Here is a 17,806-nt window from a genome sequence, read left to right as displayed (position 1 = left end):
CATACTTCAGCCACCTAATTCAAGCCCCGTTTATCGCTTACAAGGACTATTGCAATATCTTCCTAATAGACATCCCCTATATTAAGACTTTGCTCCAGGGTTTTAACTAGGGTGGGATCATGGAGTTTTCTCCCGGGCAAGAAATTTAGAGAGGACTGATAGTGAAAGCACTAAGGTTTCCCCTACCAGTTTAGTTCTCTAGAATGACAGTTTTAACCTATGGCATCTTCCTCCCCTGCCTAATCAACCTTCTGGTAGAAGTCTGGAATCAGAATATTTCCTCTCTCTTAAACAAATTAAAAAGCTCCAGATACCCTGGGATGTATTTCCCCCTTCAAATGATGGATTTCCAGCTGTCATTCCCTTTTTTTTCCAGCCCCCAACTTGTCCTAGATATAAAAATTATTAGATATGGCTCTGATCTTCCCTTTGCAATCCATCTTCCACATAGCTGCCAGATTGATATTGCTAAGGCATGAATCTGGCCACATTCCCCTCATGCTCATGAAGCTTCATTGGTTCCCTATTGCCACTAAGGTCAACTCCCCACTTCCCTACTTGGCATTTCAAATCTTTCATAGTCTGGCTCCAGTCTCTCTTTTCAGGCAGATTAAATACTACTCCCCCTCAGGCACTCGACATTCCAGCCAAACTGGGCTACTGGTTGTTTTCTATACACAACATTCCATCTCCCATCTCCCATCTCCATGCCTTTGCACAGGCAACCTGCTCTTCTTGTGTGGAATGTTCTTCCTCATCACTGTCTCTAGGAAATCTTACCTCCCTTCAGGGCACAGCTCAATGGCCACTGTCTAAAAGAGCACTGATTCCTGGCACTCCAACAACTATTTTGTATTTATCATGTAAACATGTGTGTATGTGCACATACATATATGTTATATATAATATTGTTACATATTTTAGTTTTTCTAATAGAATGTACATTCTTTGAGGTCAAGGACTGCTTTATTTTCAACTCTATAACTGTAATGTCTCGTATACATAGTAGGTACTTTATAAATGCTTGTCAAACTTAGTTTTTAATTCCACTTGTTCCCAACAAGGGATGTTCTCTCCAATTTTCTCTGCCTAACAACATCCTACTCAACCTTTCAGTCCCAGGTTGAGTCCCATCTTCTCCTGGAAGCTTTTTTGGGCCACTCCAGCCTATAGTGGTCCAATTTGGTTGGAGCCTACGTGTTTGGAAAGTAGAAAGATAAGACTGGAAAGGTAGGGTGATGCTAGACTGTGGTGGGTCTTGCACTTGGTAGACAAAAGGAATAACTGAAGACTTTTCCATCAAGCCTATGATTTCTCCAATTTTCCCTGTTTCTATTGGAATACTTCCAGGTCCTTCCAGGCACCTCTCCTTCAACCATATCTAATCAGTTGCCCAGTTATGTTGATTCTACTTCCACCCCATCTGTTTCATCCTTCACTTAATCTCTACTTACATTACCTTTATCCTATTTCAAATCTTCATCATCTCTGGCCAAGACACCTTCAATAACCTGCTACTGTTCTCCTTGCTTCCAGTCTCTCCTCTATTCTATCCACACAACTGCCAAAATGGTTTTCCTAAGACACAGCTCTAATCGCACCACTCCCTCCACTCAAAAACCTTTAATGGATCCCCATTGCCTCTAAGATTTAAAATACAGACTCTTTAGCTTGGTATTTAAAACTGTCTACAGTCAGTCTCTTAGTTCCCTGTTCTGTGATTTTATATTATTCCCTTCTCACAATCTCCACCTCTATCATGTTATCCTGCCAGCAGTTCCCTGTCCACATTACATACCATCTCTGGGGTTCCTCACATGTGGAGTGTATTTTCTACTTGTAAAATTCCCACTATCTTAAAAAGCACAGCTCAGGTGCCCCTTCCTTGTGTAACCTTTCCTGTATTCCTTAGTTTTTAGAACTCCCTCCCTCCTGAAATTACTCTGTTACTTTCTATTTACTTTGTATTTACTTACACTGGTACGCACCCAGCACACTCTTCCCCTCCCCTAGATTAACAGAAGTTCCTTGAGGGTAGTAACTTTCATTCCTGTCTTTCTATTCCAAGAGTATACATAGTAGACACATATAGTATACAATAAGCTTTAATTCTATAAGAGTTGAATTAACTTATTTTTTGGGGGGGAGAGATCAGTGATATGGCCAGATCAACATGAAAGAAACATTATTCTGGCAGTGTGAAAAGGCTGCAATGGATGGGGAGACAGTAGAGATAAGAAAGTCTGGTAGGATTCTATTGCAATAGTCCATGGGGTCATAATGAGGGTTTGTACCATCAGAAAGAAAGAGAGGAGAAGCCACAATTCTGAACTTGTGGTTCATGGACAGATTTCAAGAGTACTGTTCATTTCAATGAGAAAACATTACATCTTAATCCTCATTAGCTTCTAAGTGAAATTTAGCATTTACTTCAGTTATCTAAGAAGGCATCAGATCACAGTAATATTAGACTTCAGTAAACTGCCAAAGCTGTCTATGACACAACATTGTTCAAAATCCCTGCATTAAAGGAGGGTATTTCAGAGAAGGAATTCAAAGGACTTGCTAAATGGCTTGGTAATCTAGAATGTGAAAGTGCTGGATGAATTGGTCTTTTAAATTGCCTTTCAGTTTGAATATTCCATGATTCTGCAACATTATGCCAGTGGTGGTACAAATTCCACGAGTTCAATTTTACTTTTTAATGATTTTATCCCTAGAGGTAGTCAGATTAAGTCTTGTTATTCACATTTTCTAAAAAAGGAAGTTGTGATTTATAGAGGTTCTGCAGCTTGATCCAGTAAGGGAGATAAATAGGACTAATTTTTCTGAATTCTGACCACTTATCCCATGTGCTTTTTTCTATTACTTCTGGCAGATTTGGAGTCAGAGCATCTGGGTGCATATCCAGATTGCCTTAATTACTACCTATATGACATGGGATGTCATTTAACCTTTCCTGAAAAAACTTTAGTTTTCTCATCTGTAAAATGAAGGGATTGGACTCAATACTTCTACAATCCATTTTGACTCCAAATCTATGATCCTAATACCAGCCATGAAACCACAGTTATGCAAAGAGCAAGCAGGACGTTGAGATGGCTTTGAAGGCGTGTGACATGTAAGGGCCAGTATACTTTGTTACTCATACCTTCATTAGAGGGCTTTGCCTACTTTGGGTCAGTGCAGTTTACAGTAGCAATGAGGAACTGGAGGGTGGCCAGAGAAAGTTAAGAGAAAACTCAGACAAGCTTGTACTATTCAAGAAGGCTTCTTAGGATAATGGAAAATCCTTGATTCCAATTCAGAAGACTTTTGTGCGAAAGTCAAGTATGTCCCTAACACCAATTGTTTGATTTTGTTAAGTCACTCTCTCTGAGCCTTAATTTGCTCATGTGTCATGCTGGAGTTGAGCTATATAGGCTAAGGTCCCTTTTAGGTCTAATTAAAAATTTTTTTAAAAACTGTAACATTTTAAGTTACAAGGCTCTTTCCAGTTCTGATATTCTCTGTTCTAAGGTCTCTTCTGTGTCTCATATTCTATGTGGTCAGGGCCCTTTCAGATTCTTATATTCTTATTTGTCTCTGAGGCAGGAGGTTGAAGTGAATGACCTCTGGATGCTGCTTGAAGCTTGTGGGTTCTAGGATTAGTTGCTGAACTCCTCTCACTCCTCATGCTTATCCCTGTGATCTTTGATCTTGTGATTTGCCAATTCAGTAAGGATTTTGCTAATTTCACATCCCTGCATCTTTCTAATTATTGTTGCTTAAGTCAGACAATCTGTCTCCCATTTCTATAAGAGTTTCCTCCCAGAATTCCTTTGAGATAAAAGTAGATTATTCTTATTTTACAGATGAAGAATGGGGAGGTTCTCATAACTAACTTGACTTATCCATGGATGTTGGATCAAGAATTGGAACCTAGGTCTTTTGATTCAAAATGCAGAAAGTTCTTCCCAGGATCCCAAGACTGCTTTGGACCAAGGGCTCCCATGCAAAGAACACTCAGCTTTTCCCAGCTTTGTTTCTGGAAAGCCCAGGTTCTGGGGGATGGGGCAGTTTTTCAAAGTCCCTCAGTGTGTTGCCAACACCTCCTTCTCGGCATCCCCCCCCAACCCAGACTAACCAACTTCAAAAGCCTAATTGCCCCTGATTTGGGCTGTTTCCTTGTTTTGTTTCTCAGGTGAGGAGGTTCCCCGCTCAGTTTCACTTTTATATGCAATGGTTGTTACCAGAATGTCCCAGCTATCAGTCCTCTCTACTGTTTGGGAGAGCATTCTTAGAGGAAGTGGTGGCTCAGAGGTGTAATAATTTTTTTTTTTGTGTGTGTGTGTATGTGTGTGTGGAGGGGGTTGCAGAAGGCATGAAACAAAAGAATAATTAGGAAGGCAGAGTAAAAGGAGGGGTAAAAGGAGGGGTGAGAATTTAAAAGGCTAAAAACAATACCCCTTCCAGTAAAATCAGAAAACCTAGGTGTGAATCTCACACTAAGGTGAGGATGCTCTTAATATTTGTGTGATCCTAGGTAAGTCACTTCATCTCTCACAGCTTCAGTTTCCTTATCTGTAAAATGGGATAAACTAAATTAGATGAACTCTATAGTCCCTTCCAGATCATAGAATTTAAAATTGAAAGGTATTTTGAAGGAAATCTAGATCACTTCTCCTCAAACATCTCTTTTTCACAGATAAGAAAAGTAAGGCACAGAAATTTAAAATAGCTTGTCCAAGGTCAATTAGATAACAAAGAATAAAGCCCAGATTTTGAATCCAGGTCTTCTGAGTTCAAATCCCATTCTTGGGCTTTAGACTGATGCTAGCTTTTTGGTGTAAATGTCTGGGCCTTCTCTGTGATTAGCCAGCTCTGAATTTTTTTTGATCATATAATATGTCTTAGAGAGTCTATTTAAAGACAAGGAAGAAAAAGAAGAGTGGCTGAGGCAAGGAAGATACCTTTCCTCCTCTTCCCTACTCTTCTCCACCTCTTTTTAGGTTCCTTGCTTCTTTCATGGAAATTACAGTATTTATTTACTCAAGAAATGTAAGGAAGGCTATGGATTAAACCCATCAATCCAAAGATATCTCCTGACCCAGCTTTAGAGTAGGGGATTGGGAGACTCTTAAGTCATGTATGTGGGTCTTGAAGACAGAGACAGTATGGAAAATCTAGACTGAAAGAGAAATCTAAGACCATTTAATTCAGTCCCTTTAAGGGTCTTTAGGTGAATGTGGAAAAATTCTCCTCTAATAACGGTAGTTAATATTTTCTAAATCACTTCAAGCTTGGCCAAATTCCTTCTCTCTCTCTTTTCTCCCATTTCCCTTCAACATACAGGAACCATTTATTAAATGCCTATTGCATACACAGTCTTGTATTAAGTGTTGGGAAAGATTTAGAGAAATTTAGAGAAAATTCTATGTGAGAAGGTTTCACAGGCTGATGGGGGGGATTCAATATAAACACTGATAGTTATAATACAACTTATTATATGGCAGTATATGAGTTCTGAAGGGTAAAGATTTTAACTGACCAGTCCCTAAATGTAAGTATGATTATTTCCAGTTTTAACAGATTGGAAACTGAGGATCAGAGGTATGGCTGAGTTTGTTATCTGAGGTAGCCTTGAACCTTGTTCCTTCCTTTCCAGATTCAGTTTTTAAATTGCCTTTTATATCTTATGTGTACTTCTCTTCGTACATGCTGCCTCTCTCTAGAATAACACAAACTATGTGAGATTAGGAAATGTCTTTTGGCTTGTCTTTGTATCTCCAGAGAAGTTTAATGAGTAGAAAGCCTGCTGCCAGGAATACTTAGGATTCAAGTCCCATTCATACTGGCTATGTCACTTAAACCATCAATGCTCTATGCATTCCAACACTCAGCTGCAGGGAATATACTGGCCTAGGTAACTAAAGGGAATTTCCTCACCGGAAGTTCTTCACAACAATAAAATCACTAATCCAGTTCCTATCTTCAGTGCCTGGTACACAGTAGGGCATTTAATAAATATTTATTATTTCCCCCTATGCCAGGCTGCTGGAGCTTTTTTTTTTTTTTTTTTTTTTTTTTTTTTTTTTTTTGGTGGGGGAAGCAGGGAAAGAAAGAGGTAGGAAAGGGAAGAAAAGAGGAGAATTGTTGGCTATGAGAGACCACAAAGTATTGGGACAATGGGATAGCGCAAGATCATCTTCTTTGGCATCACAGGACGTGGGAAGTACGCTAGAGAATCTGGGTCTCAGTTTCCTTATCTGTCAAATGTGGGAGTCGCCTACGATGATCTTTAACCCACGTCTAAAACCTATGAAAGCACAAGCCGAGCTCCAAGGAGAGTTGGAAGATTTCTCAGAAGAGCAGAATGCTCTTTGACTTGCCAGACATCTCTGGTCGGAGGGACTAGGCAGGGGGACCCCCCTGCGTCCCGGGGTTCCTAGGGCTATCTCTGAGGGGAAAACTAAACAAAACAGAAAGGACAGGAGGGTGCTGAAAGGAGGCCCTGGAGTCCCCGGAAGACAAATTCTATTCGCATCAACCTAGTTCCAGGCTGCCCAAGGGAAAACGATTTTGAAGGCAAATGCCTGCCACAGGAAGGAAGAGGTGTACTTGGGGAGGCCAGGCTGGGGACCAGGGTGGGGGGTTGGGACCAGCTCCCCAGTGACAGGAGGGATATTTATATCAGTAGTTTGGGGGCGGAACGTGCTTCCTTCTCGCCCCAGGAATGCGGCTGCCCCGGGGTTTCTAATTAGGGCTATGGAGCAGGGATCTGGCTCCAAGTAACAAACATCGGCGGCACACCTCCCTTTCCCCCCCCCCCCCCGTACCCCTCCTTGCAGGTGTCCTGAGCTCCTCGTCCCGCCCCCGCCCCCCACCCCGCCAATGACCCCAACTCTACTACTTTAGCTCTACTCAGCGCACACCAATTAGATTCCTGAACACACATAGATTCCTACAGACACCTCACCTCGCCCCCCACCCCCCGCACGCCCCTCCCCCGCTCCCCAGCCCTCAGTTCTGGTTCTTCTCCCTCCTCCCCGCGGAGTGACCCGCGACACCTGCTTGGGTTCGGGGCTCTGTCCGCTTGGCCTTCTAACTGGGGTTCTAATCCGGGAGCCACACACACTTCCACACCCTGCGCACCGTCACATTCCTGGGGTGGGAGAACAAGAGCCCAGGCCGACTGAAGCCACAGGTGCTGCAGAGCCCGGGGCCTGCGTGTCTCTGCACGTATGTCTGTGCATGTTTGTGTGGGGGTCTGTGTGTATGTTCGGGTCACCGTGTGTCTGTGCATGTGACAGTGGGCGCTGCGGGGTGGGCCCACGTGCTGGAGGCTCTGCGTGTCTGTGTGGTGCGCATTCTCGGTGTATGTTCCCGCGGTGTGTGTTTATGCCCTAAGGTGGAGGGAGGTGTTCGGGGTATGTGTGTGTGTGTGTGTGTGGGGGGGGGGGGGGTTCAGTGTGTCTGCAGCGCGTGTGCCCGTGTCGTGCGCGTCCGCGTTCTGTAATTACGGCGAATTAGCATCGCGCAGCTCGGCTGTGCTTTACCGTACTTACTAATCGCCGTTCCAGCGTCACCGCTCCCCAGGCGGCGGCGGCGGCGGCGGGCACCCGTGTTTCCTCGCCCCGCTCCTGCTAGCCCGGACACGGTCTCCTCGTGGGAGAAGGGTCTCTTCCAGGGCTAAGCCCTTCTTCCCCGTCTAAATCTCATGCTTCCCCTTCCTCTTAGCCGGGGCTGCTCCCGTGCGTCTGAACGGAGCGGAGGACTGCGCTCGGAGCAGCGGGGGACGCAATCACTGTCAGCCCGCAGCCTCTCTCCTCGGAGCAGCTCCCCCCCTCCTGAGGTTTCAGGGTGCGCTGAAACTCCCTCCCCCCGCAAACCCAGCCAGTGGCACTCACACATCTCCCTCCACCCTCAAGTCTCCCGGAGGCACCAGGACTTCCGAAGGAGTGATTCTTTTTTCTTAAAGGAAATCGACAGACTGTCCTTGAACACCCACCCCCAACCTCCCAGAGTGGGGACCCCTCCCTCACCTCCCTTTAACTTTCGTTTACGTCTAGGAGAACTCTCCCAACTTTTCCCCGGCCCGACCCCAGATAGCGCCTGCGGCCCTCGGCCGCCCCTGCCAGGGTATCTAGTCCCATTCGTCACTTTCCTCTGGTCCTAACCCTCCTCCCTCCCCCTCCCAATATCTAGTCCCATTCGTCATTTTCATCCCCTCCCTCAAGTCCTGACTCTCCCACCCCCACCCCTCCCCGCCCAGTATCGGGTCCCATTCGTCACTTTCATTCCCCCCTCTACCCCCACCAGTCCCCCGCCTGATTCGGGACCTTGCTACTGCCTGACAGGTCAGAGGGAGCAGACGGAACCCGAGTCACCCACAACAACTATATCACTCCTCCCCCCACCCCACCCCGCTCCGCCCCACCCCCTCCCGTGAACCATCTTAGGGGGAAAAAAACCCAGAAAGAAAGAAAAATTATTATCGGATTAAATGTACTTCGGCTGTCTCTCTTAGCTCTCTGCCTCCTCCCTCCCGCCCCCCCCCCCCCCCGCATAATTATGCTAAATCTTCGGCACAGGCAGGTCGGAGAAGGGGAATCAGTAGACTTTCTCTACCCTCGATCTCAATACTCCCCTTATTCCCACCACCCCACGCCCCCACTCCCCCATCCCTCCGGCTTTTTTTGCAAGTGAAAACTCCGGAGTTTCCCCTCCAGAGTCCGGCCCTCTTTAGGTGCAGTCGTAAGTCTATAGCGCCGGATGGGCGCCCAGGGCAGTTGGGGTTTAACTTGGGCTACCGTCGGCTTAGATTAGGTTCAGGCCAACACCAGAAACTGCGAGCCCCCTTCCCTCTAAGAAGTCACCACCTTTTTCTGCCTTGTGGGTCGTCAGGGGAAGGGTTCTGGGAAAGAGAAACTTCGAAGGAGCAGTCTTTTCTTTTTCAACTTTAACTCTTGGAGAGTTTTGCTTTAATTTCATTTAATTCGTTTGGGGCTAGAGGAGTTATTGGAGAGCAGGAAAATAAGAAGTCGCCCTCTTCACCTTTTCTCCCTCCCGAGATCGACAGTCCCATCTGCCCCCCTTCTCTGTCCCAACTCGCTCGCTCCGGACCCTTTATAACGACCTCCTCTCACGACCAAGGGGCACAATTTCAGCCTGCCAAAAGAGCCCTTTCATTGGCACCGCAGACTCTGCACCTGGTGTTGGGGGGAACAAGCCGCGCCCGCATTGTAGACGATGAACCCGCAAATTCGCTGGAGCGGGAGGTTTAATACTCCCATCTCGGGCCCTTAGTGCGGGGAGATTCAGGCTAGAGATGGGCCGAGAGAGATTGTATAAGCCTCGGTCCTGCCCCTATCTCACTCACTCTGGTCCCCTTTCCTGGTTTTTTTTTTTTTTTCCCCTTTTCTTTTTACGTAACTTTTCTCCTCTGAAGTGTTCAGTCTTGTCTTACCAACTTTTTTTTTTTTTTAAAGTTTGTGTGTGTAATGTATGTCTATAGCAATTCATAATGTATGAAGAGAACCTTTTTATCTTTTCACATGCCTTTCTTCTTTCCTCCATCATTTCATCTCTCCGTTCTTCCTCTTTCGATTCCTATCGCACTTTCCTTTCCTTTCTCCTTGTCTTTTCTCTCTCTGGTGCCCCCCACCTCTTATTTCTCCTTTTTTCTCATCGTTTCTTCATTCTCTCTCCAGCTTCTCCTGTCTCGCTCATCTCCCTTTTCTTTCCTATGCTTTTCCTCTCTCGTTTGTCGAGCGAGATCACCTTGAAGCACCGATGTCAACTGAGATCATTAGCTCTTTAATTCGGCAACAGGCTTGGCTCGAGTACTCAAGTAGATCAAAGCCCCCGGAAGCTTCCTTCACTACCCCGTCCCACCCGGGTCAGTGGTGTGGATTGGAGTGGGGTGGGGAGTGTCGCGGTACCGACGCACACAGGTCAAAGGGAAGGAACCAAAAGAAACAACCACTGAGTCCACTCTACCTCCCCTCCCTCACTGCAAGCCCAAAAGTGAGGAGACCTGGCAGAGGAGGGGGGAGGACGGGCAGAATAAAGATACAGATATTCCTTCCTCTGCTCCCGCAAGCCGAGCTTCGGACCTCAAGGCGATCCGGCTCGACTAAAAGCTTATACACAGGGTCGAAACTCGGGAGCGGCGGCTAGGGCATGTGTTCAAGGTGGGGGGGGGGGGACAGACAGAGGGAAGAAATGAAGTTGGGGAAGCCACACTCACCACCAAATCGGGTAGCCGCCCATCGCTTGCTTCAGCCAGCAGAGAAAAAATAAATATCCAAACGAGGCCATCGCCACAGGAGCAGGAAAAAAAGCAACAAGCCCTCCCCCCAATTAGATTTTTTTAAAGAGAAAAATTCGAGGTTCGTCAGGACCTCTCACCCCAGACACGGGGAAAAGTTTAAAAGAAGAGAAAGAGGGGGAAAAGAGGAGAGGCGCCCCCCTCCCCCCTCCCCTGGAGCCCCCTCCTGGCTCCTGTGCGTTCCCCTCCTGGCAGCGAGGTGTGCGATCAGCTCCTCTCCCCGCCTCTCCCCCCTCCCTCCCCAAGCTAAACTCTCGGAGGAGAGAGACTGGAGCAGGTAAGAGGGAGCCAACTCGCTTTCCTCGGGCGCCTTCGGAGCGGGTGGGGAGGGGGGTGTGGAGAAGGAGAGAGCAAGTGTGAGAGAGAGAAAGTAAAGGGGGGGGACTATTTGCGCCCCAGCCAAGACAGTGAAGAGCCGGAGAGGCAAATATTTAAGAAGGAGAAAAAAAAAAAAAAAAACAAAAAAAAAAACAAAAACAAAAAAGGTAGCAGGAGCTCTCTTTGAAGGCTCCAATCAGCACTGATCGCCACAGGGAAAACGCGGATGCTTCCCTCTCTCTGTCAGTCAGAGCCGCCCGGGCTGGAATGAGCTAATTGCGCGGAGATAGGGTTTTAATACTCATTAAAGACAAGTTGGCCCGCGAGTCCCGGGGAAGATGGTGTTTAAAGGGGGAGGAAGATTTAAGGGGCTTTAAATAGACAGACGGAACCCCTGCGGATCTGGGTAGCTATAACAACCTCCCCGGATTTCACTCCCGGGGTCGAAGCTGCTAAAATGCAAAAGGAGAGAGACAGAGAGGGAGAGAGAGGGAAAGAGAGGAGAGAGGAGAGAAGAGAGAGGAGAGAAAGAGAAAGAAAGAGGGAGGGAGGGAGGGAGGGAGAGAGAGAGAGAGAGAGAGAGAGAGAGAGAGAGAGAGAGAGAGAGAGAGAGAGAGAGAGAGAGAGAGAGAGAGAGAGAGAGAGAGAGAGAGAAGAGATAAAACACACAGAAAAGAGTGACAGCCTGAGCCAGAGAGTGAAAAGAGGAAGAAAGAGAAGAGAGAAGAGGGGAGAGAATGACAAAGAGAGAAGAGAGAGAGAGGAGAGAGAAGAGAGAAAAAGAGAGAAAGAAGACAAAGAAGAGAGAGAGAGACAGAGAAAACAGGGAGAGGAGAGGAGAAAGAGAGGGAGAGAGAGACAGAGACAGAGAGACAAAGAGACAGAGAGAGAAAGAGATCATCTAAATATGTTTGATTTCCTCGATGGAGGGGAAGGGATGGAGTAGGGAGTAATTGGGGATGGTCAGTTCTCTCCGTCTTTCTCATTCAATTATTTTACTGTTATTATCTCTCCATGGAGTGTTCAATATGGAAAGATTTACTCCATGTCTCTCATCTCTTCTCTCTTTCCTTTGCAATGTAAAGAGAAACATAATCTTAAAGAGAAAAAGGACATTTCCCAAGTCAGTTTAGAAACTATGTGGGTTTATATGGCCAAGACTGAGGGGAGACCAGGATCCAATGAAAAGGGTGCTAGATTAGGAGTTGAGTTAGAAGACTGATGTCCCTGCCAAGTTGTATCTCCCCTTTGGCCTTAGTTTCCTCATCTATAAAATGAGTTGTCTGGTTCTAAATGATGTGATCCTTTGAAACCAGTCTTTCCAGAGCTGTCAGGTCCACTCAGCCTAGCCTTCCTACCCCAGTGTTGACCTTGGAGAAGTCTCTAGTACTAGATTCAATTGGGTCCTCCCCCCTCTTTCCCCCTCCTTCCCCCCATACTTCCTCCTGGGACAACAGCTGTTGGGATTCTCTCCTTTTCAGCTCTCTTCTGTCACTCATTGTGTTTGTTTGTATTGTTGCATCTGGAAAAGACAGTAAATAAAGAACATCTATCCTTAGTCTCCTTCTTCCCAGAGAAGGGAAGGGACTTGAACAAAGTCACATTGTAGAAAAAAGGACCAGACTTTAGGTTTTCTGACTCCCAGCACTGGGTTTTTTTCCTTTACTATCTTTTTACTCCTGAAGTTACAGGGGCAGGAGGAGGAGAAGAGAAAGGGATGGGTATAGATAAAGTTGCAATTTAGAAAGTACTGTCCCCAGGTCCTTAAGGGCCCCTAGCAAAATGAACCATTAAATTCCACTTGCCAGATAGGGACCTGATCATATGATTATTGCTAACTCTTCCCTTCCCTCCTCTTTCTATTTACAGGGATACTATGGCACTGCTGGATAACGGAGAGAGGATGCCAGTGAATGGATTTATTGGTTTATTTTGGGGGGCAAAAATAAGGGAGGAGGAAAGAGGACTTTAACCTAAGCCAATTCCTTCTGATTCAATCATGGAGTAGACACTTGAGTTCTGTTCCTCAATCCTTCCATTGCTTTATGTGAGGTGATTGAGCAAGTCTCTTGCCTTATTTGGGCTTCCATTTTCTCCTTTATTGGATTAGATTGTTCACCTCCAAGATTTTTCAGATCCCTTCTCCTTCTAATATTGTATGGATATCATCATGCAGATCATTCAGAAAGATGATGTAATTCCCTTCTGCCCCAATCCTGGGCTTGCCAAATAAAGGCATCCTTCCCTCGTAGGGATATGAAGATCATCTAGTATATGCCTCTTATTCTACAAAGGGGGAAACTGAGGCTCAGAGAAAAGGGACTTCAGGAAACATGGTCTTGGAGTTGGAACATTGGGTATAGATCCTGGTTCCACTGTGGCCAGTGTATATGACCTTGAGCAAGGGGACTTTTCTCCTGCACTGTAGTCAAGAGGAAAGTGGTTTGTCAATCCTAGAATACTGCAGCATTGGGAGTTATTATTGCCTGAGGTTATATAGCTTGTAGACTCAGAGCCAGGGTCCAAACTCAGGTCTTCTGATTTTGAATATACTGTCTTCCATTGCACCAAATGACTTCCTTCATTTAGTTATTATTTTGTATTTGAGTCACCTCTGCCCCCACCCCAGGGAGAAGGGGGAGGAGGAGCCAGAAGGCTCATCCTGTGGACTTTCCCTCTGTCTCTCTGAAAATCCCACCCAATTATAGCATTACTGGAAGGAACCCCAGGCTTTGTAGGGAGGGGAGGGAGAGGGTGGAGTATGGGGATTGGAGGAGTTCACTTTGCAGCTGAAATGATCTGTTTCAGTCTAGAGGTCCCATTTTCTGTGGGGAAGGATTCCACTTAGGGTCTCCAATGGGACCTGAGCCAAGGCAGGCTTAAGGAAGAGATAAGAGAAAGCAAAGTTTAGCCACATACTCTCTGTTTGGTAACAGAATCCTGACTTTTTGGAGCTTAGCATGGGGAAATCTGGATGTTTGGGCTCTAGAGTGCTGTGTTATCATGAAAAAACAGATCACTGTATTGAGTGTCAGAGGACTTAGGTTCAAACCCTGTCTCTACTGCTTACTTACCAGCTATGTCTTGTTTCCTCTTGAAAACTCATTTTCAACATATATCCAACATTGGTTTCTGAAGTTCCAAACAGCTCTAAATTCTATGATCCTTGAATGGTTCCTGTTTATTCTCCAAAAAAAGATCTTTTTGCCCCACTACCTTCTAGTTAGCCCTTACCCTGAACCTGGAATGCCTGGAATAGTAAATACTTTGTCTGAAGAATAGTCAAGAGGAGCTGCTAGAAACAAGTAAAGGAGATACATTATTGGGAAATTGAGGAATAGTTTAGGGAATCAGCAGACCTGTTAGAGATCTCCTGCATGTTTGGGGAAAAGAGAAAATTTTCTTGCCTTATGGTAAGTGGGTAAAGTTCAGTCTGGGGTGGGGGAGTCTATAAGAAGGTCCTTGAGATCCTTCATTCATCCTCTCTCCCTAATGGGCTTGAGAGAGGAGAGACTATCCTTTACTATTCTGATAATGAGACAGATTCTCTAGATCAATCAAGTTCTATCCATGGACCATCTCTTCTATGAAGCCTTTACTTATCCCTCTATTCAGAAGTTGCACCTGGCATAATGGAATTAGTGCAAGACTGAAAGTTGGAAGATTTGGGTTCATCTATCACTTTTACAATCTGGGACATCTTTGCCAAATAACCTCACTTTTCAGACATCCATTCCTTACTTGTAAAATGGGGACAACAGTGCTTTTCTATTACCCAGGGTTGCAAAGGAAATATCTTCAAGTGCTAGGAAAATGGGAGTTAGCATTATCATCTCCTGGGACATTGTAGTCTTATCAATTTATCATTTCTTAATTTTCTCTATATGTGTATAATGTTCTACTATTATCCTTTAATGATCTTCTTGTTGAATAGAAGAAACTCTTCTTTTTTTGTATAAAGAATTCTATTAAAAATTTTTAAAAATAGTGTTTTATTTTTCCAAGTACATGCAAAGATAGTTTGCAAATCATTGTGTTCCAATTTTTTCCCTCTCTCTCCTCTCCCCCACCCCAAGTAGCAAGCAAATTGATATAGTTTGAATACGTGCAATTCTTGTAATATTTTCTATATTTATCATGCTGCATAAGAAAAATCAGATCAAAAGGGGAAAAAACCCAAGCAAACAAGCGATAACAACAACAAAAAGATGAAAATACTATGATCCACATCCAGTGTCCAAAATTCTCTTGCTGGATGTGGATCATAGTCTCACAAGAGACACTTCTTCTTAAAGGTAATGTTAGTTGAGTTCAAGACCTGCCCAATTCAATCAATCAATCAATTAAACATTTTTAAAATGCCAGTTATTGTACTAAACTCTGATCATACAATGAAAAAGCAAAAACATTCCTGCCACCAAGAAACTTAAAGTCAATCTGGGAGAGACATGTACATATCTAGACATAAACAAAATAAATTTTGATCGTGATGGGAAGGGAGTAGCACCAAGGGAGGATCAGGAAAATCTTCATACAAAAAGTAGCACTTGAGCTAAGTCTTAAACGGAACTCTGGAGTCTTAGATAGATAGATGATAAAAGCTGAAAAATCCTTGAGAAGAGCACCTGCAATGGACTAACTGAAGAGAATCTCATCACCAGAGGCTTGTTCCATAGAACTTAATTTGTAGTAGTCATTCCTCAGATTTGTCTATTAAGTTTTATAGAGGCAGAGATCTACAAAAGTAGAAAGAAAACTCACAATAATGAAATCATGACTCTAGAATATGGATGTACATGTCAAGTGTTCTGTATGTAGTATATTGGAAATTTACTTGAGATGAGGTTCTGTGTTATTAGCTATCATTATATCTTTAGCCTCTAGCATCTCAGCCCTCAAGGTACTTCTTAAACCTTTCTTCCTTCATTTGTTTGTTTGTTACTTTCTTTTTTCCTTCCTTTCTTCCTCCCTCCCTTCCTTTCTTTCCTTTCTTCTTTTTTCCCTTTTGACCTCCTTTCAAATGAAAACAGTACCTTATGTTCCACATTGTGGTGAATACTGAGTTGAATTCAATATAATTCAAATTCACCAAATATTTACTGACAACATGCAATGTGCAGGCTCTGAGAGAAATTAAAAAGTTTAGGTAAGATATAGTTTTGAGCTTACAGGATGATAGTGGGAAGAAATACAGAGAATTAAAATATAATACAGCCCATTAGAATGGTGCAAAGTGCTTCATGAGGATCCAGAACATGGAAAAAATAGCTGTTACTTTGCTCTGAGTCTCAGTTCCTCATTTAGAAAAGGAGTTTCTGGAGGTTAGAAGCTTCTTTATGTTTCCTGTGAGAGCATCAGGACCTAGGACTGGCTAGGTTCAACAGAAGTGCTGAGGAAATGTTTGGGTGTTATTAAATGGAGTTAATTCAGGCATGATCTTCACTGAAGGACAGTGAATATTATTATCTAATAAATATTGCATTAGGAGTGAGGAGCTCCAAGTTTTACCCCTGGATTTTCTGCTGGCTAGATGTATCATACTGGGGAAAATACCCACTCTGAATAATAATAATTGACATTTATATATCACTTTATAGTTAGCAAAGCACTTTACACATCTTGTCTCATGTGATCCTCCCAGCAGCCCTGTTAGATAAGTGCTACAGGGAATATTTCTCCAATTTTGTATGTGAAGAAACTGAGATCAAGAGAAATTAAGTGTCTGATGCGGCATCACAGGACCAGTAAGAATCTGAGGGACAATTCATAACCAATTCCAATTCCTAGGCTACCCCACCTTAGTTTCCTCATCTGAAAAATAAGAATAATAACATAATCAAATAATGTTATTTTCCTCTCAAAGAATGTTGTGCGGAAATCTCAACATAAGTCCTAAGTATAAATCTCTATAAAACTTTCTAGTGTTATGGAACTGGGAATTGTTAGTAAATAATTTCTTCCTGTCAACATTCAATTGACTTGCTCTCAGAAGACTGAGGAGATCAGGTAAGGGGGTTTCTTTCCCAGAATCCTCCTGTCTAGAGCATGGGCTGAGAAAGGACTGAGGGAGAGAGAGAGAGAGAGAGAGAGAGAGAGAGAGAGAGAGAGAGAGAGAGAGAGAGAGAGAGAGAGAGAGAGAGAGAGAGAGAGAGAGAGAGAGAGAGAGAGAGAGAGAGAGAGAGAGAGAGAGAGAGAGAGAGAGAATGCTTCAATCTGTATTCAGACACAATTGATTCTTTCTCTGGGTATAGATTGGATTTTTCCTCATGAGTCTTTCAGAATAATTGTGTATCATTGTATTGCTGAGAATAGTAAAGTGTGGTTATCCCAGAACATTGCTTTTACTTTGTACATGGTACATTTCATTTTGAGTTCATGGAGGACTTTCTGTAACTATTATTTTTTTAAAAATAATTTTCTTAGTAGATCAGCATTTATTAAGATCTTTATATATCCCATGCACAAATAAAAAGCTAAAATGGTATCTGATGGCAATGAGCTGATATCCTAATTGGAAGAGCATCTTTATGAAAGGTCATTCTCCTCTATGGAGGATCAACATCTTTATGAAAAGGATATCTATGAATAAGATACATAACCAAGCCTATACAAGGCAATCAGAGGAAAGAAACCACTAGCATCTGAGGGTATTTTAAAAGATCTTTTGCACACTAACATTGAACTAAATCTTAAAGGAAGCCTAAGACCCTAAGCAATGGAGATGATAATAGAGATCATCCCAGATCATCCCATTGACCAACAAGGTCAGTCTACCTATTTTTGGATGCTAATTCTGTCATCTGCCATGTTAGTCATTTCTTTCCAACTTTGCTTCTTCTACAAATTTGATACGCTCAATAGAGTTAAGATCAATAGGGATAACCATTACCAAGGAATGGAGATGAGACAGGGAGTAAAGTTATGTGACCCTAGACAAGTTATTTAACTTATTGCTACCCCAGGAAACGCTCTAAGATATAGTTCTCAGATCTGGTAAAGGGAAGTTCCACATTGGGAGTTCCGCACACTGATGAAATCACAGTTCTGGACCACATCCCAATTTTACATATTTTACATATATGTAGTCTAGGACCAGTGTCACACACAGAGCTCATCTTTCTCTCTGGACTTGTTCACTAATCTTTCCTTACCATGATAGGTCTGGGGATTTTCTCA

The 17,806-nt window shown here is 43.9% G+C and overlaps 1 protein-coding gene across 1 annotated transcript in view; it reads right to left on the bottom strand.

Moving 5' to 3' along the window:
* The window catches only part of WNT3A (Wnt family member 3A), a 96,765-nt gene extending 86,328 nt beyond the window's left edge, over positions 1-10,437 (bottom strand). Inside the window, exon 1 of the mRNA XM_074283117.1 lies at positions 10,232-10,437. Within this exon, the coding sequence (XP_074139218.1) occupies positions 10,232-10,302 (71 nt within the window). The 5' untranslated portion in view covers positions 10,303-10,437. The remainder of the gene's footprint in view (positions 1-10,231) is intronic.
* Positions 10,438-17,806: the final 7,369 nt, after the last annotated feature.

The sequence above is a fragment of the Sminthopsis crassicaudata genome, chromosome 1 (assembly GCF_048593235.1).
Source record: "Sminthopsis crassicaudata isolate SCR6 chromosome 1, ASM4859323v1, whole genome shotgun sequence".
Lineage (NCBI taxonomy): Eukaryota > Metazoa > Chordata > Mammalia > Dasyuromorphia > Dasyuridae > Sminthopsis > Sminthopsis crassicaudata.
This window is presented reverse-complemented; position numbering and strand designations above follow the sequence as displayed.